At 48.2% G+C, this 26,906-nt stretch overlaps 2 protein-coding genes across 2 annotated transcripts; both read right to left on the bottom strand.

Annotated features, from left to right (window-relative positions):
- Positions 1-832: 832 nt before the first annotated feature.
- On the bottom strand, positions 833-13,481 carry HEATR9 (HEAT repeat containing 9). The gene is made up of 15 exons (XM_065898001.1): positions 13,394-13,481; positions 12,209-12,258; positions 10,432-10,613; positions 10,042-10,168; positions 9,759-9,815; positions 9,510-9,566; positions 8,765-8,822; positions 8,246-8,376; positions 4,318-4,500; positions 3,834-3,926; positions 3,626-3,745; positions 2,494-2,567; positions 1,967-2,018; positions 1,439-1,525; positions 833-1,207 (listed from the first exon to the last, which is right to left on the bottom strand). Exons 1-15 carry the CDS (start codon positions 13,479-13,481, stop codon positions 833-835), a joined length of 1,734 nt encoding a protein of 577 aa, XP_065754073.1.
- Positions 13,482-16,053: 2,572 nt separating this feature from the next.
- On the bottom strand, positions 16,054-25,401 carry CCL5 (C-C motif chemokine ligand 5). Its single transcript, XM_065896804.1, has 4 exons — positions 25,218-25,401; positions 21,952-22,184; positions 20,465-20,576; positions 16,054-16,535 (listed from the first exon to the last, which is right to left on the bottom strand). Exons 2-4 carry the CDS (start codon positions 22,025-22,027, stop codon positions 16,448-16,450), a joined length of 276 nt encoding a protein of 91 aa, XP_065752876.1. The 5' UTR covers positions 22,028-22,184; positions 25,218-25,401; the 3' UTR covers positions 16,054-16,447.
- Positions 25,402-26,906: the final 1,505 nt, after the last annotated feature.

Raw genomic sequence — 26,906 nt, forward strand, 5'->3', positions numbered from 1 at the left:
AGTGCCTACTATGGAATGCCAGGCACCATTAGGCTTTATATTATTGTTTAATCTTCATAGGAGCCCTCAGAAGTAGTATGCATTAATCTGTTCATATTGTAGGTGAGGAAACAGAAAGGTTCAATAACTTGTCCGAAGTCAAAGATAAAGTGAGTAATGGACCCTAGGATTTGATTTCAGATTTGTCTGACTCTGAAGTCTGGGCTTTTCCTTTCTGATGGAGGATGTAGCTTTTTGGGATTGGTGTGATTGGTCCTATTGGCAAAGGGAAACTGAAGCCTTCAGTAAAAATAAGGGAGAATCTAAGGCAGTCTTAGAGAGTAAATAGAGTCTGTCAAAGGGAATGACCCTGAGGTAGGTAGAAAGCAGGTGTAAGAGAAGAGACAGAAGAGAGGGTGGTTGGTCTTGATTAAGCCTAATTTATCTCTTGACCACTGATAGGAAAGCGGGGGGCAAGTTAGTAAGAGGAAATGGTCCAATAGCCAAGCTTTCCAGGATATTCTCCCATTTTCCCCTCAGCAGCCACCTCTGGGCAGAGGCTCAGCTTTAGCTTTGTCATCAAATTCTGGGCATAGACAAGGACGTGATTTAGGAAGGCAGGCTGGCTGTCCAGAGCAGCCTTGTCTCATGGAAAGGACATGTGGCTGAGTAGGGGAGTGACCAGCCAGGAGTGAGGTGACCTATGTTTCAGTGCAGCCCATGAGGAAGGGAACAGTAGTGGTAGATGGAGTGATGCTCATTTATTCATGGAAGATAAGTATAGATTATTTTCTCAGGGGAGCCTGAGAAGCATCCTTAAAGAGAGAGTGGGAACTCAGCCAAAAGAACTGACCTAATTGGAGGTCTCAGCAAGGATCTGGAGCTGTTTCCTGATCCCTCGTGTCCAGGACCCTGTGGCCTGTGCCTTGTGTTTTTGTGGTTTAGAGAAACAGGATGGAAAGGCAGAGGTACCAGACCCTTTCTGGGCATTTAACTTCTTCTGTTGGTCTGATGTGGCACTGGACTTTGTAAGAAACAAGGGGTTCAGCTGTGCAAGTTGAAAGTCTTGGATATTTAACTCTTCTGGTTTCTCAGGCTCTTTCCGGAACCTCGTGAACTCTACGTTCATGCTGGTCTTAGGCACTTCATATACAAAGAGAACCTTGTTGTTCAGCTTGTTTTGGATCCAGGGATCAATCGAGGCCAAAAGAATTAATGTTTCTTGTAGCTGCATTGAAACAAAGGCCCTGTGGCTGGCTCACTTCAGGCCAACGCTGGGAGGGGAGGGGGAGCTCTGTCTACAGGCCCTTTTGGTCCCAGGGAATGAGGTCAAGGGGACAGTGTCTACGGGCGTATTCCCCTCTCCTCCCCTCTGACAAAGAGCACGTGGTGTGAGGATAGGTGGGAGGGGCTTGGAGGAAGGGTTGAGAAGAGGAAGAGGTGGGCGGGGATGCCTTACGCTCTTTTTCACAGACGGGCTCTTTTCCACATCCAGCATGTCTAGGACCAAGTGGAACACTTGTGGGCTGCGGATCCCCAGGACACCCTGGCAGAGGCAGGATGAGGGCGCCTAAATAGCCGGCACCAGGAAGATGCCCTGTCTACACTCTTCCATTCTAGTGCCCTTGTGACGACCCTGTGCCTGGAGAGGAGAGATGGCTTCCCAGCAGAGGTAGCACTTTCCTTGCCTTTTGGGGCCACTTCATTGGGTTCCAGTACAATTTTTTCACCAGAATAGTCAAGATAGTTTCTACATGTAATATCTAAGCAATGCCCCTCACACCCTTCTCCTGTCCCTTATCCCACCCACCTCCAATCCTGAAGAAAAGCTTTTCCTGAACTCCTGATAGGGCTGGAATTCTAAAATAAAAAAGCAAACAAACAACCTCCCCAAACTTTACAGCCCTTTTTTCCCTTCAGTAACTGCTGGACTGCCTGCTCCCCCTGCCATCAAAACATCTGGTCAGAGTAGCGGAGCTGGCCTTACCAAAGAGATGACTGCTTCCTGGCGTGCAGTGGCATTTGAGCTCGTCAGTTGCCTGGAGAAGGGAGTGAGTGTGTTGTGGTCCAGTTAAGGGGAGGGGAGGAAGGCTGGCTGCTTCTTACAGTCCAGAGTGAGTCAGGCATAAAGCTGATGTGTGATGTTAATTTTATTAACTTCCCCTTCTTATTTCTTGGGTGAGGAAAGGGGCTGGGAGGGGAAAGGTAGGTACTACAGTTTTCCAGGGGGCACTAAATGACGATCAGGACTCACATCTGTCCAGAACATTACCTTTTACAAGTCCCTTTCATGTCCTCATCTTAATCGGAGCTTTATAGCAACCCTGAGTGGTAGGTATTATCCACCCCTTTTTACAGATGAAGAAAAGCCCAGAGGTCAAAGAGTGACTTGGCCAGGGGCACAGGCAAGTGCGAGCTGAGAATGGGCCGTAGGTTCTCAGCTCTCTCTGACCCTCTGTCCCCTTCTCACAGCCTAGGATTTGGCCCTGGCAGTTCCCAGCCCAAGCCACTCACGCCTCCACCAAGTTCATCATTGTGGGCTTCATCTTGAGCTCTTCCACAGTTTCAGCAACAGCCTGCCTCATAGCCTGAAGAGGGATTAAGGTGAGACAAGGATTCAGGGGTGTACCCTTAAGTGCTTCTCAAACCTTATTGAATGTTTACTTTGTGCAACATATATGATCCTTGCCTCGAGGAGCTCATGCTCTGGTGGGGAAAGCAGACAAGTGGAACAGTCAGTCACACTCCTGAACTAAGTATAGGGGCAATAGGAGGGTCTCCTAGCTCAGTCTGGGTACCAGGAAGACTTCCTGGAAGAAGTGATGCCCCAGCTGAAACCTGAACATGGAACATGAGTTAACCAGGTAGAGGGCTGGGGCCAGATTTCCCGGGCAAGAGAGAGAGCACGTACAGAAGCCTGGAGGCAAGAGAGAGCACAGAGAGGTTAGGGAGCAGGAAAGAGTTCAGTTTAGCTAGGTGACCAAATGGACTCTTCAGAGTGGGGCACTCTGAGTAATTACACTGGGACCACAGGTATAAATCAGGACGGGGTGTCCCTAAGCACAGCTGGTGTGTGGCTCTGAGCGGGAGTGTAGTGGGGCTAGAGAGGTAGGCAGGACTTGGGTGGTGAAGGGCAGTGTAAGCCCTTCTGAGGGCTTGGGGAGCGATTGAGAAGTTCTGTGCAGAGATGCAATCTGATTCACAGTTTAGAAAAATGTCTTCAGCAGTTCTGTGGCTGGTTTTGTAGCAAGCTATAACAAAGATAAAAGCAAGGGAGCACAGAGGAAGGCAGGGTGATTCTGTTGTTGGTGATCTGGGAAAGCTTCCCATAGGAGGTGTTGTTTGGACTGGCTTGAAAGGGACAATCGTATTTTAATAGGCAGAAGGAGAAATGAGTTACTTACCAGTGGGACTGAAAGCATGCGGCAGTTTTCCACCTTGCAGAGGAGGGAGAGGTGACTCAGGGCATTTTAAGCTGAGAGAACGGCCCGCATGAAGGCAAGGTGGCTTGAAAACAGGGGCTGCATTAGGGTGAATGTGATGCTTTGGGGGGCAGCGTGGCGAGAACCAAGCCAGGGGGGTCTTTAGAGAAAGGTAGAGAGACAGTTTTGAGCTGCCTGGACTTGGGAGTTTTGGGCTCACTTACGAAGAAGGGTTCATTATACGTCTTCCTCCTGAGCAGGTCAAACGTGAGTCCTTCCAGGCCCTGTGCCTGGATCTGTTCCAGCCCAATGGTCTTGAGCATCTGGCTGGCTTCAAAACGGTGCTGAGGGCAGGGGTGGGGAAGACATGAAGGATAGACTCCCTGTCCTAGTCCTGGAGAAGGCAGGGTACTAGGCAGCCCTAGAGCTTACCTCAAGGACACTGGAATAGCACAGCTGGTCTAGGATGGTCCTGATGACCGTGGCTGAGTGCACACCCATTATCTTGACCAGCATACTGAGTGCCTGTGGAGGTGGGCAGGGCGGGCTGGGGTATACCAGGCCCAGAGGCATCTGGATGGCCAAACAGGCTCGAGGGCTAGAACTTGTAGGGAATAGGTGGGGTCCTTTCTCCTCCCTCTTGGCCTCGTGAGTGAGAGCATAAGTTCATGTGCACACACGTGTACATACGTGCATGAACACCCATACACATCGAATGTACACAGACGTGTACATTTAGCATCCATACGACCCTGTACTCATATGTATATACATACTGACAAAACACACAGAGACCCTGTGGTGCTCCTTGTGGGAGCTTCTTTTCTCTGGGATGAGGATGACAGGGTCCAGACCCCACCAGTCAGCACCAGTTCCCCAGTGCTCCCCAGGGAGCTCGTCCTCCTGCCCCTCACACCTGCATCTGCTGGATCTTCGGCCCTTGGTGCAGGCACTGCAGCAAGTACTCTCGGGCTGTGCTGCTACAGGGCCTCAGGAACCCCAAGCACAGGGCCGCCTCCACCGCTGCCTTGCTCCCTGACTTCTTTATCAGCATCTGCAGCACAGGCACCAGCTTCTCTCCATCCTCGACCTGAGTCCTCTGAGAGGGAGATGAGGGACACGGGTGGTGGGACTATGTCTTCGGCCAGGCTTTGCCAGGAAGGCAATTCATTACTGCTTCCAGACCATCCTCCCTCCTCCTTAAGGTGAATCTCAAGTCATGAGATTATTTTACCCACTTCCCTTATTTTTGCTGTCATCTACTTGCCCCTAGGCCGCATCCTTTCATTTCTCTATGACTTTTCTTGTGGATGGATCAATGTTACTCTCTAACACTTCTGCCGTCTTAATTCCTGGCATTTGAAAAAATATACATGTCACTGATCCAACGCCTCTCCTCCAATGACCTTGTCCTCTACTCTATGTCAGCCACTAATTCCCACAGAGAGACTTTATCATTACCCATTACTGCAACTTCTCTCTGACCCCTCCCCCCCCCATCTTTCTGGTTCTCCTCTGATGTCAACAACTGTTGGACTCCACAAAGACTAACAATTCACTGATCACCTTTTCACTGCTCCTCACTTTCTTCCCTCTACCCAGCTTCAGTTCCACGGTCCTGCCCGCTCAACTCCTTTACCCCCTCTTGCTTCATTGTACTCAACTCTCCACCAACGCTGCGCCTGCACTTCCTGGCGGGAAACAAAGTTATGATGACTAATCTCACTTGAAATGTATGAACACAAACCTTGTGTAGACCCTTAATGCTGCCTAGTGATTAGACTGCTTTTCCCCGGGCAATTTTCTTTCCCACCCTTCTAATTCATTCTCTTTCCTCTGGAATCTCTAATACTTCTTCCTCTATTCTCTTAAGTTGATGACCTTGCTTCCTACTTTACTGAGCAAATAAAAGCAACTAGAAAAGAAGTTCCAGAGACACTTACCACCACTTCTATCCAACTTTCAACACCTGCACCCATATGTTCTTCCTTTCCACGTGTTACAATGGACCGTGACCATCTATCTAAAGTCAGTCTCTCTACTCATGTGTCCGAGCTCATCCCTTCTCATCTGCTCAAGAACATTGCTGCACAATTCTTCCCACCCTCTTCAAAATGGTCATTTTCCTAACGACTGGATCATTACACCTCAGCATTGAAACATGCTGTTATTTTTCCTTTTTCTAGTATTTACTCCTGCTGCTGACTACAACTCTTTTCAGCAAAACTTGGAAAGTTGTCCATGCTTGCCAACTCTAACTTCTTTCCTCCCATCCTCTCTTAAACCCACCCTATTCAGGCCTTCACTCCCACCTTCCCACCAGAATGGTTCTTTTAAAAAAATATTTATTTATTTGGCTGCACTGGGTCTTAGTTGTGGCATGCGGGATCTTCACTGTGGCATGTGGAATCTTTTTAGTTGCGGTGTGTGGGATCTTAGTTGCGGCATGTGGGATCTTTAGTTGTGGCATGTGGAATCCTCAGTTGCAGCATGCAGGATCTTCAGTTGCAGCACGCAGGATCTTGGGTTACAGCATGTGGGATCTAGTTCCCTGACGAGGGATTGAACCCGGGCCCCCTGCATTGGGAGTGTGGAGTCTTAGCCACTGGACCACCAGAGAAGTCCCCACAATGGTTCTTGTTAAGATAATCAATGATTCCCACATTGTTAAATCCATTGGATCGATTCTCAGTCCTTGTATTATTTGATATGGTTGATTTATCTCCTTTCCTTGATATATGTTCTTCACTTGATTTTCAGAATGCTGCACTCTTGTCTGTCTTCCTACCTATTGGCCACTTCTCAGTATTTACTGATTCTTCCTCTTGTCTCTGACCGCTTAACATTGGGGTGCCCCAAGGGTTGATTCTTGGTTCTTAGTGATCTCATCTAGGTGAATGACATTAAATGCTACTTATATGCTGACAACTCATAGATTTCTTCCTCTAGCTGTATATCTAACTGTTTACTTGCTGTCTCCCTTGGAGGTCCGGTAGACATCTGAAACATAACTTGTCCAAAATTGGGCTTTTGATATTATAGTACCTCCAAGCCTGTTCCACCTGCAGCTTTCTCCATGTTAGTTGGTAACAACTCCATCCTTTCAGTTTCGAGGCCAAAAACCTTGACCTCATCCTTGTTTCCTCACTGTCTTTTTTTAATTTTAATTAAAAAAATTTTTGGCTGTGTTGGGTCATTGTTGCTGCACGTGGGCTTTCTCTAGTTGAGGTGAGCAGGGGCTACTCTTCGTTGTGGTGTGCAGGCTTCTTATTGTCGTGGCTTCTCTTGTTGTGGAGCACGGGCTCTAGGTGCATGGGCTTCAGTAGCTGTGGCACGTGGCCTTTAGTAGTTGTGGCTCGCAGGCTATAGAGCGCAGGCTTGGTAGTTGTGGTGCATGGTCTTAGTTGCTTCATGGCATGTGGGATCTTCCCGGACGAGGGCTTGAACCCGTGTCCCCTGCATTGGCAGGCGGATTCTCAACCACTGCGCCACCAGGGAAGTGCCCCTCACTGTCTTTTATAACTCACATTTAACCTGTCAGAGTTTTGCTTTAAAAATGTATCCAGAATTGAATAACTTCTTACCAACCACACTGCAACCACCATGGTCCAAGCCACCATCGTATCTTACCAGGATTGCTTCAGCAGCCCCTAACTGGTCTCTCTGCTCCCACTTTTGCCCCCTACCCCTGCCCATCTTTTTTCAGCATAGCAGTAAGAGTGAACCTTTTGAAACATAAGTTAGATTATGTTACTGCTTTGCTCAAATACCTATTCCACTCAGAGTAAAAGCTCAAGTACTTAAAAGTCATCCAGAAGCCCACTTACGATCTAGTCTCCTTTAACATCTTTGACTCAGCTTCATTTCCTCCTGGTTTCTCTGTTCCCACTCCACTTCCTTCACATGGCCTCCTTGCTGTTCCTTGACCATGCCAAGTGTGCTCCTGCCTCAGGGCCTTTGCCTGGATTTGTCCTTCTGCCGGGATGCCTTCTCTCAGATATCTGCAAGGCTTACCCCTCGCCTTCTTGTCTGTGCTCAGATGACAACTTCCAAATGAGGCCTTCCTTGTCCTCCATGTTTAAAAGTGCAACTCATCCCATCTCCACTCAGCATTCCCGATCACTCTCACCTTGCTACGTAATTTTTCCATTGCACTTGTTACCTCTAACATACTATATAGTTAAATTTCTTGGTTATTACATGTCCCCCCCCCCCCCAACTAGAATGTAAGCTCCACGGAAGCCGGGATCTCTGCCTGTTTGGTTTGCTGACATATCCCAAGGGCTTAGGATGGTGTCTCACACACGACAGCTGTTTAATATATGTTTGTTGAGTAAATGGATGAGTGATGAATTCTGTTTCACGTGGAGCAGCGATGGGGTCAAAGTAAGAGGACCCTAAGGGGGAAAAGTCTTGAGTAGTGTCAGCAGACTCTCTCGGTCCCTGTATCCTTTTGGCAGAGGTTTTCCTTTAATAGGTTATTTTAAGGATGATAATAATGATGATGAGTTATCACTTAAAGAGTACAGGCATTGAGCTAGGTGCTTTACATATATTATCTCATTTAATCTTCTCAACAATGCTATAAGATAACTACTCTGTCCATTTTAGAGACGGACAAATGACACCTCTGAAAGCTGGCTTTTCAGAGGTTGTATGACCAGTTAAGTGGCTATGCCAATGCTCTGTCCAGGGAACCTATTCCACAGGGGACTCCACAAGGACAACGTCCTCCACCATCAAAGCTAGGAGCTACGTTACCTTCTCCCTGGCTTAACCCCCTGCCAACACTATCAATTACCTTGTCTTACCTCGCCCCAGTGACTGACTCTCCTCCCAATCACCTGGTCTTTGGGGACAGCAGCCCAGGAGTTCAGAGCCGCCCGTAGCGCTGTCAGAGTATCCATCCTTTGCCCCTCATTTTGCCCCTTCAGCTGCTTGATGAGAGCTTGGATCACATGCTTATTCAGGCAACCTGGACGGGGAGGACCTCAGGTCAGGGCAGAGCCTCAGGGCTGCTCCTCTCTGCCAGAATCCATTTGACCCCTGTGCCTTCGAGACAGAAGCTCCAAGTACTAGGTCACAGGGTTGCCCGTCCCCTCAAGACACTAGAGCAGCTGGCTGAGCATGACAGCCGTTCCCAGAGCCCGTTCTCTCCCTCCCTCCAATCTCTTCTCGCTTTTCACCCCACCTTCCTCTCTCTGCCCAACAGTACATCAGACAATTCCCAGACCCTGCCAATGGCTAGGTTGCAGTGAGTGTACAGTCCACTCCCTTCTGTCCTTCCCCAAAGGGCAGTGTGCCTGCACTGCTTCCTTCCTCACCTCCCCGCTTCTCCCCACCCAGGGAGAGGACATACTCACCCAGGATGGCCAGGGTTTGACAGGCCTCATACTTCACTTTCTCTGGGCCAGTTTGGGCCTGATTTAAGAGGCGGTGGGTAGGAACATGCCATAAGGTGGTGGAATGTCAGAGCTTTCAGGATCATCTCAGCTTAACTTTTCATTTTACAAATGAGGAAACCGAGGCCTAGAGAGTGACCTGTTTATGCTCAAACACAGGGTACAGGCAGGATGGTACGATGGAAGGAACACGACTTGGGAGTAAGACTTTTGTTCACATCCCTTTCTGGTACCTGGTAGCCACATGGCCTTGGGCAAGTCACTTGGCCTCTCAGAGCTTTCATTTTCTCGTTAGAAAAATGCAGCAACTACTACCTATTCCTAATATTGGAAGACTTAAATGAGATTCTGTGTAAGAACACAGAACCCCCCATTATAAATTGGCATATAGGCACAGGCATTGACTCAGTTAAGGTAGAGAATGAACTCAGTCCCAATTTTCTCCTAGCTTTTTAGTTGCTCATCTTACCTGTTAGACAAAGGGGATCTTCAGATTCCCCCTTCCCCATCCTTCTAGATCAAGCTGCCCTTTAAAGAAGCCAAAGGCATGAGATGGGGACATGCCACACAAGGCAGCTCTCTCCTCCCTGGATCTGACCCGTAGTCCTTGAGCCTGGCGAGCCTTGTCAGTGCCCATGTGCCAATGCTCTACACACCTCAGGCTCTGTTTCCTCCTCTCCTGATCTCTGTGCAGCCCCAGACTCACCACCTGCCATAGTGCTTCCATGATAAACTTGTCTCTGACGCCCAGGCACCCCAGAGCCTGCAGGAACAGGGTAGAGGAAGGAGAAGAGACCTTGGACACCGCCACCGGGAATTTCCATCCTCTGACACAGCCGGAGTTTATTCTTGGGACATCACTCTACCCTGGCCCTCCACCTCAAGCATCTTTCTACTCCTCAGCTCAGCCAACTCCTACCTGTAACCATGCCCCTCCACCCTCGCCACTTCTCACCTGTGCTGCATAGAGCTGCTCATCCTCTCTGGGAGATTTCAGGCTTTCTGTGAGTTCCTGCCCATCAAAGGGAGCCGGTGGAAGGGAAGAAAGGGATAAATAGAGTGCTACAGCTATACTTTCAAACTGGAAGGAGCTCATCCAATCCAATCCCCTTTCCTCCTCTCCCTCCATCTTGCAGGCAGCAGGCAGGGACTGAGGGCAGAAGGATGGTGTGAGCCCCAGGTAAGGGCACCCACAGAAAGAGAGTCTCCCCATTCTCCCTCAAGCCGTGGTCCCTGACCTTTAATCTTTGCCACTTCAGCGGGTCCCCAGTAGGATCTAAGGGCTTGGATTCCATCTGAGGTTTTATAATCAGCTTGCTCATTGGGAGATGGAGTTTTGGGATGAGGGTACCCTCTTTGAGGTACCTGTGTGAGAAATTGCACAGGTAGCCCTGGTCCCCTTGTTCCCTCCCTCCTTACTTCACAAACTCTTCTTTGCCTCTGGTCCTCAGCCCAGGTCAGAGGTGAGACCAGAGGAAGAAAGATGAGCCTCCTTCTACCCCAGAGTCTCCTCTGGGATCTGGAGGCTGACTTGCACCACGCCCAGCCCCACTCCAACCCTTTCTTCTCTTTCCTTCCTTTCCTAGAAGATGTGGAGGGCGTGGAGAACAGGAAGGGGCCCAACACACCTAGGGTGATGTCTCATTTTCCACAGTATCTTCTGGGCCTCCCGTTCCTTTTGCTGATTATACAGGGTGTGCCAGTGCGTGTAGATCTCAGGCTGCTTGGAGTAGCAGTAAGGTACGGAGTTTGGCTTGCTTGGGTGCTGCCTCCAGCACTCCGGACTTGGGGGAAACTCTTCCTTTGGCATCTGGGGGGTGTGAGTGGCAGAGCAGTCACAGGGGGCATTCCTCAGCCAGGAAAAGGGCCAGGGTGAGAAGGGACTAGACAAGGGAAAGAGCCCTTCAGCCTTGTCATCTGAGCTGAAGTCACAGCCACCTCCTAACCCACTGTGTGACTCGGGCAAGTTACTTCACCCCACCAAGATCTCAGTCTTCTCATCTGCAAATTGGAGCTAATACTGCTTGTTCTGTACCCCTCCCAGGGTGGTTGTGAAGAACAAATGACATAAAGATGGCGAAGCCATTGCTGGTCGGCAAATGGATCTGAGTACAGTTGGCCCTCTGTATCCGCAGGTTCCACATCCACAGATTCAGCCAACCACAGATCGAAAGTATTTGGAAAATAAAAATTCCAGGAAGTGCCAAAAAACAAAACTTGAATTTGCCACGTACCCAGCAACTCTTTACATACCATTTACATTGTATTAGGTATTATAAGTAATCTAGGGAGGATGTGTGTAGGTTACATGCAGATACCACACCACGTTATACAAGAGACTTGAATATCCATGGATTTTGGTATCCGCAGGAGTCCTGGAACCAATCCCCTGCTGATACCGAGGGACAACTGTACACAGTTTGGTTAGTTGAGCATCTCAGAGTCCTTTGAAAAAGCTTTGGGCAAGGAGATGAAAAGGCAGGGGGCGAGGGAGATGTGGAGTAAAGAGGGCGGGGGCGGAAATTCAGGCTACAGCTCCTTCATTCAGGCATTCAACAGATACTTAGTGAGCACTTACCATGTGCCAAGCACTAGGTGCTGGGGATACAGTTATCAGCCCTGCCCTCACGGAACTTAATAGTTTGGTTGGAAAAGCAGGATTTCTTCAAATAATCTATGTCTTAACACAATTGTGAAACTGTAGCTCTGGTTGCAGTGGAGGGTTTTGGATGGGTCAGGGCCTTTCTCGGAAGGTTTGGCTAGGATTCATTCCTGTCTCTTCTCAAGCCTTCCTGTCTCTACAACAGATCTCTGAGCAACAAGGAAGAGGGGCTTCAGCCAGTGGTTCCCAGTGTGGTGACTGAGAAGATCATCATAAGAGTTCTCGGGTGATTGTCGTGACGTCAGAAAATGGGGCATTGACTCAGTCTGAGTAGGGTTGTCAGATTTAGTAAAAACCAAGCAAATAAAAAACGGGATGTCCTGTTGAATTTTGATTCCAGGTAATGAAGGCAATATTTCGGACATATTCATACTAAAAAATATTCATTGTTTAGCTGAAATTTAGATTTAATCAGGCATCCCATTTTATCTGGCAACTCTAATGAGGAAGATCCCTGTGTTAATAAAAATGACTCATTATTAAGCCCTGCCTGCATAGCCTAAGCCTTACAGATATTGTCTCATAGCAACTTGATAAAGGGAGATGGGAAGGGGTTGGCTTGTGACAGAGGATACTCCTGAGGCTCAGGGAGGGAAACTGACTTGTCCAAGGTCACACATAGTTAGTAGCAGCCCCAGGGGTGAGTGTCAGGGTTCTATGAACTAGCCTTAATGGGAGAGGATAGTCTGCTGCCCCTCCTACTTCAACAAAGCTCCCAGGGCGGCAGAAGTTAGGGGTCTTACCTGGTGGCAGGACAAGGGCAGGAGAACAGGAGCTGTGGCTCTTCTGAGTTCTGTGGTACAAATGGGATGACAGTGACCAGGGTGGATTGAAGAGTTATCCTTCCAGTCTTTCATTTATTTAGCATTAGCATTTAATGAACGCTGTATCAGGCACTGGGAGATAAATAAGGCGTAATTCCTGTTGTTCAGGGACTCATACTTTCCTGGTATCTTGGTCTGTGGAACAGTGAGATTGCCATAGCCTGGGAGCTTCTCAGATATGCAGAGCCCCAGGCTCCACCCCAGACCTACTGAGTCAGGATCTTCATTTGAGCAGGATTCCTATGCACGTTGAAATTGGAGGAACACTGGTCTAGCAGAGTGGTTCTCAACCCTGGCTGGGTATTAAAATTATTTGAGGGAATTTTTAACATGCCTGTAGTCCTACATCAGACTAATTGAATCAGATTCTCTGAGGAAGGGGCCCAGGCATTTTAGAAAGCTCCCCTGAGGATTCTAATGTGCAGCTAATGGCGAAAACCACGGGTCTCATTCAGTGGTTCTCAAACTTGAGTGTGCATTAGAAAGAACTGGAGAGCTTGTTAAAACACAGATTTCCTTATCCCCAGATGAAGATTCATCCCCAGAGTGTTGATTCAGTAAATCTGGGGTGTGGTCTGAGAATTTGCTTTTCTAACAGGATACTGATGCTGCTGGTCCTGGGAACATACTTTGGGAACCACTGGTCTAGCTGGTGAGACAGAACTGTTTACTGGTGATTAACAGAGGGAAACAAATGTGAAGATGGATAAAGGCACACGTGGTCCAGATGAGGGGTCCCTAACCTGGCTGGGAGGAGCAGGGAGGGTTTCCCAGAGGAGATTATACACAAGTCGAGTCTTCAGAGCAAGTAGGAGGTAGCCAGACAGATGAGGGGGAAGAGCAGTGGGCACGAGGAATACCTGCAAACCTTGGAGTCGTAAGCATGGGGTGCAGATGAGGGGGCAGAAGCTGGGGAGACACAAAGACATCCCATCTTAGAGGGCGCTGGAGACTTACCTTGAGGGCTGTGGGGAGCCTTGAAAGTATCCAAGGGTCTGCCCTGCCTCTTCCCATGGATCTGCTGACATCACCCAGACCCCTGCCTGGGAGCTTTCCTTTTCAGGTCCCTATCCCTGACTCCACTCCTGTCCCTTTCAGCCTCACCTTTGGTCCTTTCTGGATATTCCAGCCATGGGCACTTGAACATTGACGTGTTGATGTCAGAGATGTTGACTGATTTTTCGTAGGCCATCCTCTTCTCCTGGGGGAACCAGAGAGCACCTGGGTTGGGGAGGGGACTACAGGGACTACTCCCTTGTGGGAGCAGGGTCACAGCTCAGGGAGACCTGTCCTCTGTGGCACAAGAGAGACTAGTGAGGTGTCTGGGCTTCTGGAGGTGGAAGCCTCCAAGTGCCGGGCAACCAGATCGCCTAGGTAAATAGAACACTCCGGTTCCATTCTGGAGTCCCAGACATGGCATCTACTTGCCTGTGGATTGAGCTGGTCCCTTTCTCTCTGGGAGCTTCACTTACCTCATCTGAAAAGTGGGAAAGCCATGCTTGTCTGGCTAGGTAGAGGGGCAGTGGTGAGGCATAAATTCAAAAAGAAAGTCGAAGCGTTTAGTGAACTTCAAGCTCACGTAGCCCATGTTAGGAGCAGGGATTGTCCTTAGGATTAGTCATCAGGAAAATGGCAAAAAAAATGGGAAAGCCCTATTCATACACATGCCTCCCTCCTTGGCAGCAAGAGATGGAACTCTTTTTTTTCCTTTTGATCACTGAGCACATTTATTTTATTTCATTTTAGAAAAAAAAATCTGAGTTTTAAAAAATATGTGGGGATTTCTTTGGCGGTCCAGTGGTTAAGACTCAGCACTTCCACTGCAGGGGGCCTGGGTTCAATCCCTGGTTGGGGAGCTAAGATCTCACATGCCGCCCACATGCTGTGAGGCACTGCCAAAACTAAAAAAAATAAAAATAAAAGAAACTCTGGAATTATTAAAACAAAATATATAAGAACAGCAATAATAAAAAAATGCAAATGTGGATAGTCACATATATTGACACTGAAAAGTAGAAATGCCATCCCTTTACAGATTTTATCTCAGAGTCTATCAGCTGTACATCAGCTTCCATTGCCACCAACAGCTGACTGTTGTAGAGTCCTCGTGCTCGCTGAGCCACTGCTTCTGTCGAAGGTTTCATGTCATTTGTACTACACAGAATTCCTTTCATTGCTTGCAGTGATTGCTACACTGCAACCTCGACACCTAGCATAGTGCCTGGCACACAGCAGGCAGCTTGCTGTAGTGAGAAAACACAGGCCACCAAGTCCTCCGACTGGACCATCGCTTGCAATAAACTGACGTGCTGCACTGAGAAAGACAGCGTCACCACGTGGTTTTCCTGCCGAGAATGTTCATCCTGAATCTACGTATGAGGAAACAATAGGCAAACCCACCTTAGGAAATATTCTACAAAAATCCCATCTGAACTCCTGAAGAAAATACCAATATATCTTAAGGACAAAGAAAGTCTGTTGAAGGACACTAAAAAGACCTGACAGCTAAATTCAATATGTGCCTGTAATTGGAGCCTGGATTTTAAAAAATAGCTCTGGAGGACATAATTGGGACAATTGTGGGGATTTGATCGTGGACTCTATGTTAGAAAATAATATCGTGTCAGTGTTAAATGCTCCTCGTTCTGTGGTTACGCAGAATGTCCTTGTTATTAGGAGATACACACTAAAACTGTGGGGGGAAGTGATACCACATCTGCAACTTTCATTTCAGAAGAACATGTACATACCAACCATCTGTATAATACACGTGTGTGTGTATATACACACACATATATGCACGTAGATAAAGCAAATGTGGTTAAATGTGAATATTTGAATCTAGATGAAGGGTATATGGGTGTATTCTTGCAAATTTCACTAGGTTTGAAATTTTGCAGATTAAAGATGGAAAAAAAAAAGCAGCAGCTTTGGCATTGGACTTTGGATCTGGTGCGTCTAAATGTTAATTGTACCACCTTCCACCCCACCTCCCCTGTTTTTTTGGTTTGTTTTTTGTTTTTGTTTTGCTTTGGGGCTTTGGGCAAGTTATTTCCATCTCTTGCCAAGGGCTTTCCCCCACTGTAAACAGGGTTAATAATACTCCCTGCCCCAGAGGGTCGTGAAGATGAAGGATGGTGGATGTAGGGAGCTGGCAATGCCTGGCACAGAGTGATAGCGTGGTTAACGCTGGCTCTGATTATGTGGATATATTTGCCAAGACAGGTTCACGGGAAGGAACACATCGATGGGAAAGTTGGAATACTCCCACCTGAAAAGTGCTGGTGCCGTGGTAGAAAACAACAAAATCCCTCCTTCTCTTTATTTGAAAGAACTGAGGTGTTTTGGGAGTGCCATGAAATCCCATTCCAGGGGCACGAGTGGTATGTCAAAGAAACCCACTGCCGGTAAGGGGTAGGGTGGGCTAGGGTGGAAGCCAGCAGAGTAGGCGGAAGGGCCGACCATGGTCTGAGGAAGCAGGGAGGTATGTGGTGGGAAGTGAGAGAAACTCTCGGGGCCTCGGGGCTGGGAGGTAGTGACTCTTGTCTCCCTTCAGAGTGGATGAGCCACTGGTCCCTTTACCTGCTCTGTCCTGCCCAGGCCCCTTTTCAGAGAGCCTGTGCCCCCGGGGCCTGCTCACTGCATAGGGCCACACCCCCCAACTCCAGGATGGACACCAGATGTGACCAGCCCTGGATCCAATGCTTAATGCTCACGAGGAAGGGGGGTTCCCGACAGGAAGTCAAACCAGGGGCTTGCTTTGTAATTGCTTTGAGAATTTTAATGAAACTCTGATTTCTTACATTTGCCAGTCAGCCCTTCCCAGTGAGGGGCTGAGATGGGCGCTTTGGTCATGGGGCATGACCGTAGGAGCCCAGTCTCCCTCCCTCCTTCTCCTCCAGAGGTGCTGACATCCTTCCTGACTGCAGAGCGGTGGCCGGGCGAGGGCTCTGAAGCTCGGAGCCTAGAGACCTCCTGTGCACAAGGCAGAGCCCCAGGAGCCCTGGGAGGCTTTTACAGCAGCTGCTGTGGGTGGTGGAATCTGTGCCCTCCAAGGAGCGGGTGGGAGGAGGGCACTGGGGGGAAACCTCACAAGCTGTTTAGGACAAGAGCAAGAAGCAAAGTTTGCACAAGTTCAGGTTCAAGGCGTCCTTTATCCTAGCTCAACTCTAAAGCGTTGATGTACTCCTTCACCCATTTCTTCTCTGGGTTGGCGCACACCTGGCGATTCTTTCTGGTGATAAAGCTGTGGGAGAGAAGAGGGTGAGACCTGGTCAGTGCTGGGAGCGCCAGTTTTGGAGATGAGGTGGATTGAGGCGGGGGGGAAGTTGTACTGGGTGGGTTAGTTCTGGAGCTCCATACGATTGTATTGGTGGCGTTCAAGGAGAGAACATTTTCTCTTCTGTTGGGTCAAAGGGCTCCAAGCCAGAAGCAGTCCTGTGTGCATTTTAACCCCCCGCCCCCCAAGCCGCAAAAACACATGCAGCCTGGAGATCTAAGGGGATACGGGGCCCTAGGAGCCCAGGCTTGAGCTGGTCAACCACTTCTCAGCACTTCCTGTTTCAGACCCTGTGCTGGGTGCTGAAGATGCAGAGAAAAAGAGGTGTCTTCCAGGAACTGAGTCATGGCTGAGTAAGTGGGAGATGAGGTGGTGAAACAAATTTGTGATCTGGCCTTAGATAACACAGTGCCTGGCACACATAGACACTCGACAGAGGAACCCATCTGTGTGTGCCTGGGTGAACAGAAGAAGGACATGAACTTGAGTCTTGATTTTACCACTTACTAGTTAGATCACCTTGGGCAAATCACTTAGGGCCTCTGAGTCTATACGTTTACCTCTAAAATGTGGACAGAAATAATTCCTAGTTAGCACAATTGTTGTGAAGCTCAGATGAGATAGTATATATAAATTAGTTTTGGAAAATACCATGCATGTGTTGTTATTGGGGTGTTGTGGGACCTCTGCCTTAGGGTGGATCAGAGCAACATGAGCCCAAACTGGACACCATGGCTCGGAGAGGTTGAGGACCCTGCGATACTGGCAGATGTCAAAGCACTTCTACCAATTAACCGGCCAGAATGTGGAGGCCTGTGAGGGTGGGAGGCCTTATCTCTACAGGTGTTGATGGTGTAAGTTGGAAGGCTCACAGGCCGGGGATCATGGGCTACGTCCAGCTGCCTGCCTTACCTGTTTGCTGGGAGACTGGTTCTCTCTGAGGGACACCCTGGGCCTGGCCAGCAGTGCTACCCATTAATGTGTTACTGTGGAGCTAGCCCTGCCTATGTGGACCGTTCTCATTTTGGCTTCTCCTTCAGGATGCTTTCCTGCACCTTTTTGAGATGTTTCCAGACAAAGTGAAGGCTTAGGTTATCTGATGAGAATGAGGATTTCTTGGCCCCTTTTCGTGCTCTATCATGGAGAGCGTTTTTTCTCAGGGAAGCTGCTTCCCCTTCTCTGAGCCTCACTCAGAGCTACCTGACCACCTCTCTTTCTCCCCTGCCTGGTGTGCAGAGAAGAAAGGGAGCAGAAGGGGTGTACTGGGCTCTGGTGCCTCCTAGTATTTGTCTTCTTGTTTGGGGTGGCGAGGGAGCTTCCGATGCAGACCCTGCCCTCGGCAAGCCAGGTGTCATACAGGAGATCTTGCAGACTCACTGTCTTTCCTCAGCCCCCTTGGCCTGAGGCCAGTAAGTCGAAAGGCCAGGAAACCGACATCTGGGGGGAGGGTTGCCCAGGCTTCCTGCTGCTGCTCCCTGCTGAATGTGATACTGGCTAGCAGCCCCCGTTGCCAAGCCTTCTCTCCGTGCCCACTCTGTGGGGAGCCTCTCCTGGCCTGACTTCCCTCCACCTTCACCTGCCCCTTGAGAGCAGGTGTGCTCAACGTGGCTGCCCTTTTCTCCTGTGCGCTTCCTCAAGTCTCTGGCCCTGGGTCTGGCACACCGTAGGTGCTTAATGGATATTTATTGAATGAGTCAGTGACTGAATGTTTTGCATTCACTCCTCGAGTTTCACTTGTCACTTCTATGTATATAATAATACATTTAGAGGGGGAGAAGGATGATGATGTAAGTTAACAACTTATCAGGCACCTAACTGTGTGCCAGGAAATATTCTAATGTTATCTTTCTTTTTATTATCCTCACTTTGACCCAGTGAGGGAAATACCTCTCTTTTACTGCACTTTGCCGATGAAGAAATTGAGGCTCAGAGAGGTTAAGTGACGGGCCCAAGCTCATGCAGCTACTAACTGGCAGAGCTGGGATTTTAATCAAGACAGACTAGCCGGAACAGCCAAGACTGCTGTATTCCTGCCACTGTGACATCGGGAGACCCCTTCCTCCTATAAAAAAAAAGTCACATCTCCGGCCCCAGCACCCTTTCCTCGGCTACAAACTCTTCATCGTACATTCCCTGCTGGACTTTCCATAGAGTTGTGCTGGCACCTTGGTCCTTTCCTTTTTAAACAGCTCTTCCTCAGGACTTCAGGGGGCTCCACCTTCCCCCTTCTCCAGGTCTGGGTTGAAACCTCAGCATCACACTCAACCCCTCTCTCTTCCTTGCTACCGACCTCACAGCCCCTGCCAGGGCTTGCTGATTCCACCTCAGAAGCTTCCTCACCCCGTCTCTCCTTCGCTTCAGGTCCTGTTCAGCCTCAGTACCACTCATGTGGACAACAGCAGCCTCTCCACTGGACCTCTCTTGTCTAGACTTTCCCCGTTCCAGCTCATTTCACACTTTTGCTTCATTGTGCTGACCCTCAAGGCCCTCAGTGCTTTCCTATACGGAGACTCTACAAAAACCAGAGGAGAGTCTTGGCGACATCCCCTCTGCCTCATACACCCTGTCCCTCAGTACAGTCCCAAGTCAAACAGCACTTTTTGCAGCAAACTTCGCCTAAATCCCTTCTCTTAGCTAAGCCCTGAATCGTGGTGTGTTCCCTCTTTCCTTTTGTAACATTCTTATGCAGGGTGCCCTGGTCATTGCTACATCTGTCTTAGACTGTGAGCCCCAGAAGGGCAGGAATGGTGGTTTACTCCACTCTGCCTGCCCATAATAGGTGCTCAAAGAAGGATTTTTTTTCCTTTTGAAAAATACTTGTTTTCAGAGATAAAATTATTAGTGCTACATTTCTTTTGGCTGTGCCACATGACACGTAAGATCTTAGTTCCCCGACCAGGGATGGAACCCGCACTCAGAGTCTTAACCACTGGACCGCTAGGGAAGTCCCAGTAGTGCTAAATATTATTGCTATACTTCGAAAGATTCATCAGGACCAAAGGCCAAATCTGAATACCTGTAACTTTGCCAGTGTCACAGAAATTTTTGGATTAAAAAACGTCATCATTATATGGAAAACTTCGTGATTGCCCCATTTTCATTCTTTAAGTCTCTGTCATCTTAAACTTCTTAAGCCACTATCACTAATGACCTTGCTAGAGTAGAAAGAAGAGGCTCCAGAAACAGGCTCCATCCCTCCCTCACTTACTGTACAACCTTGGGCAAGTCACCAAACCTCTCTGGGTCTCACTTTCATTATCTGAAATGTGGAGAAAATTATGCATACCTGTCCGGGATGTTATGATAAAATGTAGAGATAATGCATGTAAGACATTTGACACAGTAGGCACTTCCTAGGTAGCAAGGATTATTATTTTTCTAAATATGGTAGCTTATGTATTTAAAGGAGAATCTCATTTCATTATTTCTTCATCAATCAATAACTTATTTTTTTTTAACACGCTTGACTGCAACTAGGGCCTTGACCTCTGACCTCTCCTCTTTAGCTCCTTTTGAAGTTGCAGGTGGATTTGATTGGGTGTCGGATATGAGGGACTGCGGGGTTCTTAACCGGAAAGAGATGACTGAGTCGATCTTCTCCACCCAGGGGCATGGCAGACCAGGTTCAAGAAACAGTCACATCCATAAAGATCAGAGACCTAACCTAGCCCATCAGAGTGGGGAGGATCCTTCAGGAACACCTTGTCTAGCCTTTTTCCACAATAGCGGGGGGATCTGAAGCTAGAGAGGGCGGAACCATGGTTATTTGAGCAGCCGGAGGATGGGTGGGAGTGGATGGGGCACCATCTCTGAGGGCTCATGGTGGGGGGACTGGCTCTGGGGCAAAAGGTGTCCCTCCCTCACCCCCTGGAGGGTTCCACAGGGCTGATACTCACACGACTGCTGCCATGGAGCACTTGCTGCTGGTGTAGAAATATTCCCGGAGGTGGGCGCGGGGCAGCGGGCGGGAGAGGTAGGCAAAGCAGCAGGGTGTGGTGTCCGAGGCATCTGGGAGAGGGAAGAAAGAAGACTCCTGGATTCATTGCCAATGCGCACTGGGTATTGTGCTGGGTGCTTTATATGAATTATCTTTTTTAAAGTTTTTTGTTTTTAAAATATTTATTTATTTATTTGGCTGCGCCGGGTCTTAGTTGCAGCACGTGGGATCTTCGTTGCCTCATGCGAAATCTTAGTTGCGACCAGGGATCAAACCCGGGCCCCCGGCATTGGGAGCGTGGAGTCTTAGCCACCGGACCATCAGGGAAGTCCCTATATGATTTATCTTGAAGAGACTATTATCCTCCTTTGGCTGAAACTGAGGCTCAGAGAGGTAAAGTCACTTGGCCATGGACACACAGTGCCAGAGTGGGGATTCCCTCACCTAATCCTTGAGCCTTCCCTCTGTACCACGACCCCATCCATGCCTTTGGCTCTGATGGCATCCTGCATTTCCTCCGGGCTTGTCTTAGGTCTTCTGCCCTTATTCTTGCTCTCCTAGGATCCTCAATGGGTTCAGAACTTGGTTTCTTTGAGACCTAGGGTAGGTTGCGGGGAGGCTTCCAAAACTCAGACTTCATGACTGAGCCAGGACCCCTAAGAGAGGCCTGAAGATGCATATTTTATCCTGGGACCCTCTGGCTGAGGCATACTGAGAAGGGCTCTGAACAGAGAAGGAGGACTTTTTGTTGGTCAGTTAATTCAGGATGGCCCCGGGAAGTGTCAGTTGCCATTTTCCAGCAGAGTAGTAGTGTTTCAGAGCCAAACAGAGCTGGGTTTGAACACTGCTTTCCTTACTCCTAGTTGCGTGAACTTGGACAAGTTACTTAACCTCTCCGGGGTTCTATAAGTCGAGGACAGCTACTCAAAGAGTAGGTGTGAGCATTAAATAAGATGATATTTGCAAAGCAATCAGCACAATGCTTGACCCAGAGTGGGCATTTAATTAGATTTTGTTATCCTTTATCAAGTCCCACTTTTTTCCATCTGTGAAATGGAGGGAATATGACTGTCCCAGGAGAGTTTTACTTAGTGCTTAGAAGCTTCTTAGAAACCCTGCTGCTGCTAGACATGAGTTAGTCATGTTTGGAGGTCAGCTCGAGCTGCCCCTGCCTGCTAGTATCCCCAGCAACAGTCCACACTCAGCGAGCAACTGTAGGGCTTGGGGTGTAGACCTTGATGACACATACAAGTTGTTCAGAGGGTCCCTGCCATGAAGTGGCTTTGAGATCTATCAGGGACAACTGGACATCTGGGTAAAGCAGTACAGGGGAATGTAAGTCATAGGGTTCAGATGGTATAAATGCTACAGTTGAAAAGAGGGCGAGATCTGGGCCAGTCTAAGGATTGGACCCCGGGGGGTGTGGTGGTCAGGACCTGGACTTACATGGGGAGGCAGATGCAGGAGCGCAGAGGGCAGCCATGGTGAGGATGACAGCGAGGGCGGCGGCGGAGACCTTCATGGTAGCTGTGAGCAGAGGCTGTGGGAGATCCACCTGCTGTCTCAGGATCCTCTGCAGGGATTCTCTGCAGCTCAGGCTGGCCCTTTTTATAGGGAGCCCGGCCAGTAGAGGGGGCACCCTCACTAGGGGAGTTTCCAAAAGAGCAGCCACACACTGGCTGATATCATAAGTGAAATTGCACAAAACAGAAAAGAAAACTGAAATAGCCTCCGGAAATATGAGTGTCTCTCTCTCTCCCTCGCTGCTCTCTTCACTGCCCTCCAGTCCAGAGTGAGCTCATCACTTCCCTCCTTGCCCTTGAGAAGAACCAGCACAAGCAACGGTGGTGGAAAAATCTCTTCCTCTGCTGGCATCCTCAGCTTCGTGTGCCAGGGCAGGGGTCCTCCCAGAGGTCAGGAAGCTGCTTCCCTGGGGACAGGAGGAAGGGCAGTACGACGAGATCAGAGCCCAGGTGCCCTGGCTCTTGCTGCAGTGCTCGGTCCGCTAAGTACTGCTCACCATGAAAAGGTTCATGGTTGGGACATCCTTGAAACTGAATGAAGTGGTGGTCTGGATTAGAGCCGAGGTCCTTCCTCCATTCCAAAGAATTGGATACAGTCAATCTTCATCAATTCCTATTTGGATAATTCAGAATTAGTGACAGTTTGGCCTGGGTTGGGCTGAAGTTGACTTCTGAATTATCTAAAAGTGTCTATTGACAGTAACAAAGGCAAACGCATTTTAAAAAGCGTAATTAAAAGAAAAACATAATCTTACACCAAGGATGTTTTTTGCTAGCTATCGTCACATATGTAACTTGGTGGCTGAGGGTGACTGAATCACCCAGAATGGGGAGAACTTGTCTCATTTCTTCCACCCGAAGACTTTGACGCAGGATGGTTATTATTCTCCCTTTATAGAAGTGGAAACCGTGCCTCAGAAGAGGTCATTAAGGTCCTCGAGGTCACACAGCAATAAGTGGGATTTGAACCCAAGTATTTTTTTTTTCAGATTGACTTAAAAAAAGAAATTGAACCATTGTTGACTTACAAATTGTGTTAGTTTTAGGTATACAGCAAAGTGATTCAGATATATATATATGTATAGATACATATATATCTCTATATATACATGTTCTTTTTCAGATTCTTTTCCATTGTAGGTTATTACAAGCTACTGAATATAGTTCCCTGTGCTATACAGTAGTTCCTTGTTGTTTATCTATTTCATATGTAGTAGTGTGTATCTGTTAATCCCAAACTCCTAATTTATCCCTCCCTCTGCCCTTTCCCTTTGGTAACCATAAATTTGTTTTCTGTGTCTGTCAGTCTGTTTCTGTTTTGTCAATAAAGTTCATTTGTATCATTTTTTAGATTCCACATATAATTGATACCATAGAGTATTTCTCTTTCTCTTACTTAGTATGATAATCTGTGATGTCTGACTTACTTCACTTAGTATGATAATCTTTAGGTCCATCCATATTGCTGCAAAATGACAATATTTCATTCTTTTTTATGTCTGAGTAATATTCCATTGCATATATACCACATCTTTATCCATTCATCTGTCGATGGACACTTAGGTTACTTCCATGTCTTGGCTATTGTAAATAGTGCTGTTATGAACAACAGGGTGCGTGTATCTTTTCAAATTAGAGCTTTTGTCTTTTCTGGATACATGCCCAGGAGTGAGATTGCTGGATCGTATGGTAACTCTATTTTCAGGTTTTTAAGGAACTTCCATACTGTTCTCCCTAGTGACTGTACCAATTTATGAACCCAGGTGCTTCTGATGGCCAGGCTCAAGCTCTTTCCACTGACCCACATCATTCAGGCAGTTAAGCTGCTCTTCATCCTCTCTAGGTGCCAGGTGCTCTTCTCAACTTGTCATAAGAATCCTCTCATTCCCTCCTGACTCGTTAAACAATTACCAGTAGAAGCACAGTTTTGGAAACCATGGCCCATCTCATTTAAAGAAATAAATTGTAAGCACTTAAGAAACATCCAGCCATCTACACAAAAATGATCTGCCTGTTTGAATTGTTCCCTTCATGTAATCCCCTTAGTCAGCAAATATGTGGGAGGCTGTGCTGCCTAGTGGTTAAGAGCAGGGGCTTTGGTGTTTCATTTACAAGCCAGGTGGCCTCCTACAAGTTACTTCATCTCTCTGGTCTCAGTTTCCTCATCTATAAATCAGCGATAATAACAGTGGCCCCTCCCACAGCTGTTGAGACAATTAAGTTGCCATAAATGTGCTCACGCTTGGAAAGCTCTTAAGTACAATGCCTGACACTGTTAAGTACTTAATAACATTAGCTATTATTATCGTGTTATTATTGAGTAAGAAAATGGCAGTCCCTTTAAGGATATTCTATACTGTAGGTTTTTCGGCAATCTAGACAGCCCCACCCACCCACCCCGGACCCCAGTTGATGTGGATTCGTGAACCCTATTACGAAGACTATTTTTAAGCAGGTGGGTCAGTTGAGGCTTAGAGAGGTTAAATGACTTGCTTAAGGTCACATTCCCTAAAGTGATAAGAATTCAACATGGAACCCAAGTCTGTCTTGGTTCCTAGCTTCCTACCACACTGCATTGTATCTAGAGAAATCCCGAAACGTTTGCTAAGGCTGTTTTTCCCTGTGAGCTCTATTTCTGTTGCCTTTCCTTGATCTCAGTTTCCTTCTTTAAGGAAGAAAGGAAAGTACTTTTCTGGATACCAAATACGCTGAGTTGGGACACGAGCTGCGGACAGAGCTGAGGGAACCACAGACGACCAACCTCATCCCCATCTTTAAATCCCAGTGAATGATTCTGCTGTTTGTAAGTGTGTGTGCATGTCTGTGTATAAATGGTAGTGGGAATAGGGAGTGGGTAGGATGGCAGGGTTGCTAAGCAGGAATAGGCAGTGGGTACATCAGGAGTATTTTTCTTCCCTTTTGGTGGTTCCAGGGGATTATGGGTGTGCAGAGGAGAGAGAAGAACCTGACTGTAATTCCATTTCTGCCACTCACTTTCTCCTGTGCAAAATCAGAGTTCAGACTCACGGAATCAGTATATTCTCTGGCTCTAAAGTACTGATTCCATGACGAAATCAGAGCACCTGTGTAAACAGTACAGTACCTGGTACAGGGTGGGTGTCCAATGAATGGCAACTGTCATTATGATTTACCTGGCATTCTGTGTTCCCGAAAACCAGGAACGCCTGCCTGTCTGACTCACCACACTGGCGGTCGAGAGGATCAAGGGAAGTGATGACAGTGGACGTGCTTAGGAGACCGTCAGGTGAGGTGCAAACGTCACGAAGCTGTCTCTGTCCTCCCTATCCCGCCAGTGTGGTTGGCCTACACCGCTCCATCATTCCTTGCTGCCTCCGCAAATTGTCACTGAGAATTGCTGTGACCCAGGCAGCCCTCTGGGTGCTGAGGACACCATGTGAGCCAAAGACCTGCCCTCTGGAGTGTCTGTTTGTGTGTGGGGGGAGGGGAGAGCTCACCCAGAACAAGGGAAAACATACTCCTTTACTGTGAGTCAACTTTTCACTGGTCTTAACTCCCTGAACACAGTAACAATGTCCTATGCTTTTTTTTCTATTTGTTTTTTGTATTCTCCCCCTGCATTCCAACAGATGTCTTGGACATGATAGATGCTAAATTAATGCTGCTTTAGTCTTGATAACTTCTTACAGCATCTTGATTAAGTTCATGGGCTCTCTAGCGTCTGACTCCTGGGTTCAAAATCCAGCTGTATTATTAATACTGGCTTGGAGCAAGTTGCTTACTTTCTCTGGGACTAAGTTTCTTCATCTGTCGAGTGAGAGATTGATTCTAACCTGTTTTGGGGAATGGAGCCCTTTAAGCATCTGATGAAAGCTGTGAACACTTTCCACAAACATGTGGAGACCTACCCAAACCCTCACACATGTAAGTTTTGCATAGAAGAGGTTCATAGACCCAGCAGGCTCACTGATGGGCCTCTGGAGTTCAGAGGGCTGGTTCTCATCACCCTTCCTCCGTCCTGCACCCCTTTTCCTAGCACATCCCACACTGAAGCCAGACGCACACTCCGCCCCAGCCTACTGCAGCTCCTCCCCTGCCCTCCTGGCCCAGTCTTCCTTTTTCCTCTTTCATTTCATTTCGTAAGCGAAGCTGGCTGCCTGCTCAGCCTCCCACTGTGATGTTAGGAAAACCAAAAGCAGACAAAGAAAGCGAAACCTCCTCGTATCTGGATTCTGAAGCTTTGCTCTGACCTGGAGTTCCCCCCACGACTGTGTGGGGAGCAGCTCTGGCTTTTTTGGCTGCTTTAAAAAAAAAATGTCCAAAGCAGGGAAATTCCCTCCATCCTCTAGGAATCCCAGTCTGGGCCCCAGGAGAAGCCTGAGGCAAAGTCATTTCCTCCTGATGAGCCTTAATTTTCTCCATTCACAAATTGGAGATTTGCTCTCTGGTTGTGTCCCTCCTCTGCTCTTGTTAACACGTGTCCCACCTGAGCCAGTGAGCGGCCGTCTCCCGCTTGCTTGTGCCTACAGGGCCCTGCTTGGGGTAGGTGCTCCGTTAGTGCTGGCGGAGGTCTGTAGGGGGCGGCAGGGTGAAGGTGCAAGGGGAGGCCTCCCAGCAGGCTCAGGGGATCTGCCCAGGTGGGAACAGGATTTGAACCCCTCTTCAAGACTTTTCCTGCTACAGCCTGCCCTTGCCTTTTGGTCCAGCTCTGGTTTGTTCATCCTATGTCATTCTATTCTGTGCCTTCCTTCCCTTCCCCATCCCCTGCTACATTTCACTGTGTCAGGGTACCAACTGTGACGACCTTTCTCCTGTTCAAACACAGTCAGGCTGGAGGGCTGCAGCTTGGCCCCCCGGGCCTTTCACACCTTCACCACACAGTTCAGGGGCTGTGTACGC

This window comes from Phocoena phocoena, chromosome 19 (assembly GCF_963924675.1).
Source record: "Phocoena phocoena chromosome 19, mPhoPho1.1, whole genome shotgun sequence".
Lineage (NCBI taxonomy): Eukaryota > Metazoa > Chordata > Mammalia > Artiodactyla > Phocoenidae > Phocoena > Phocoena phocoena.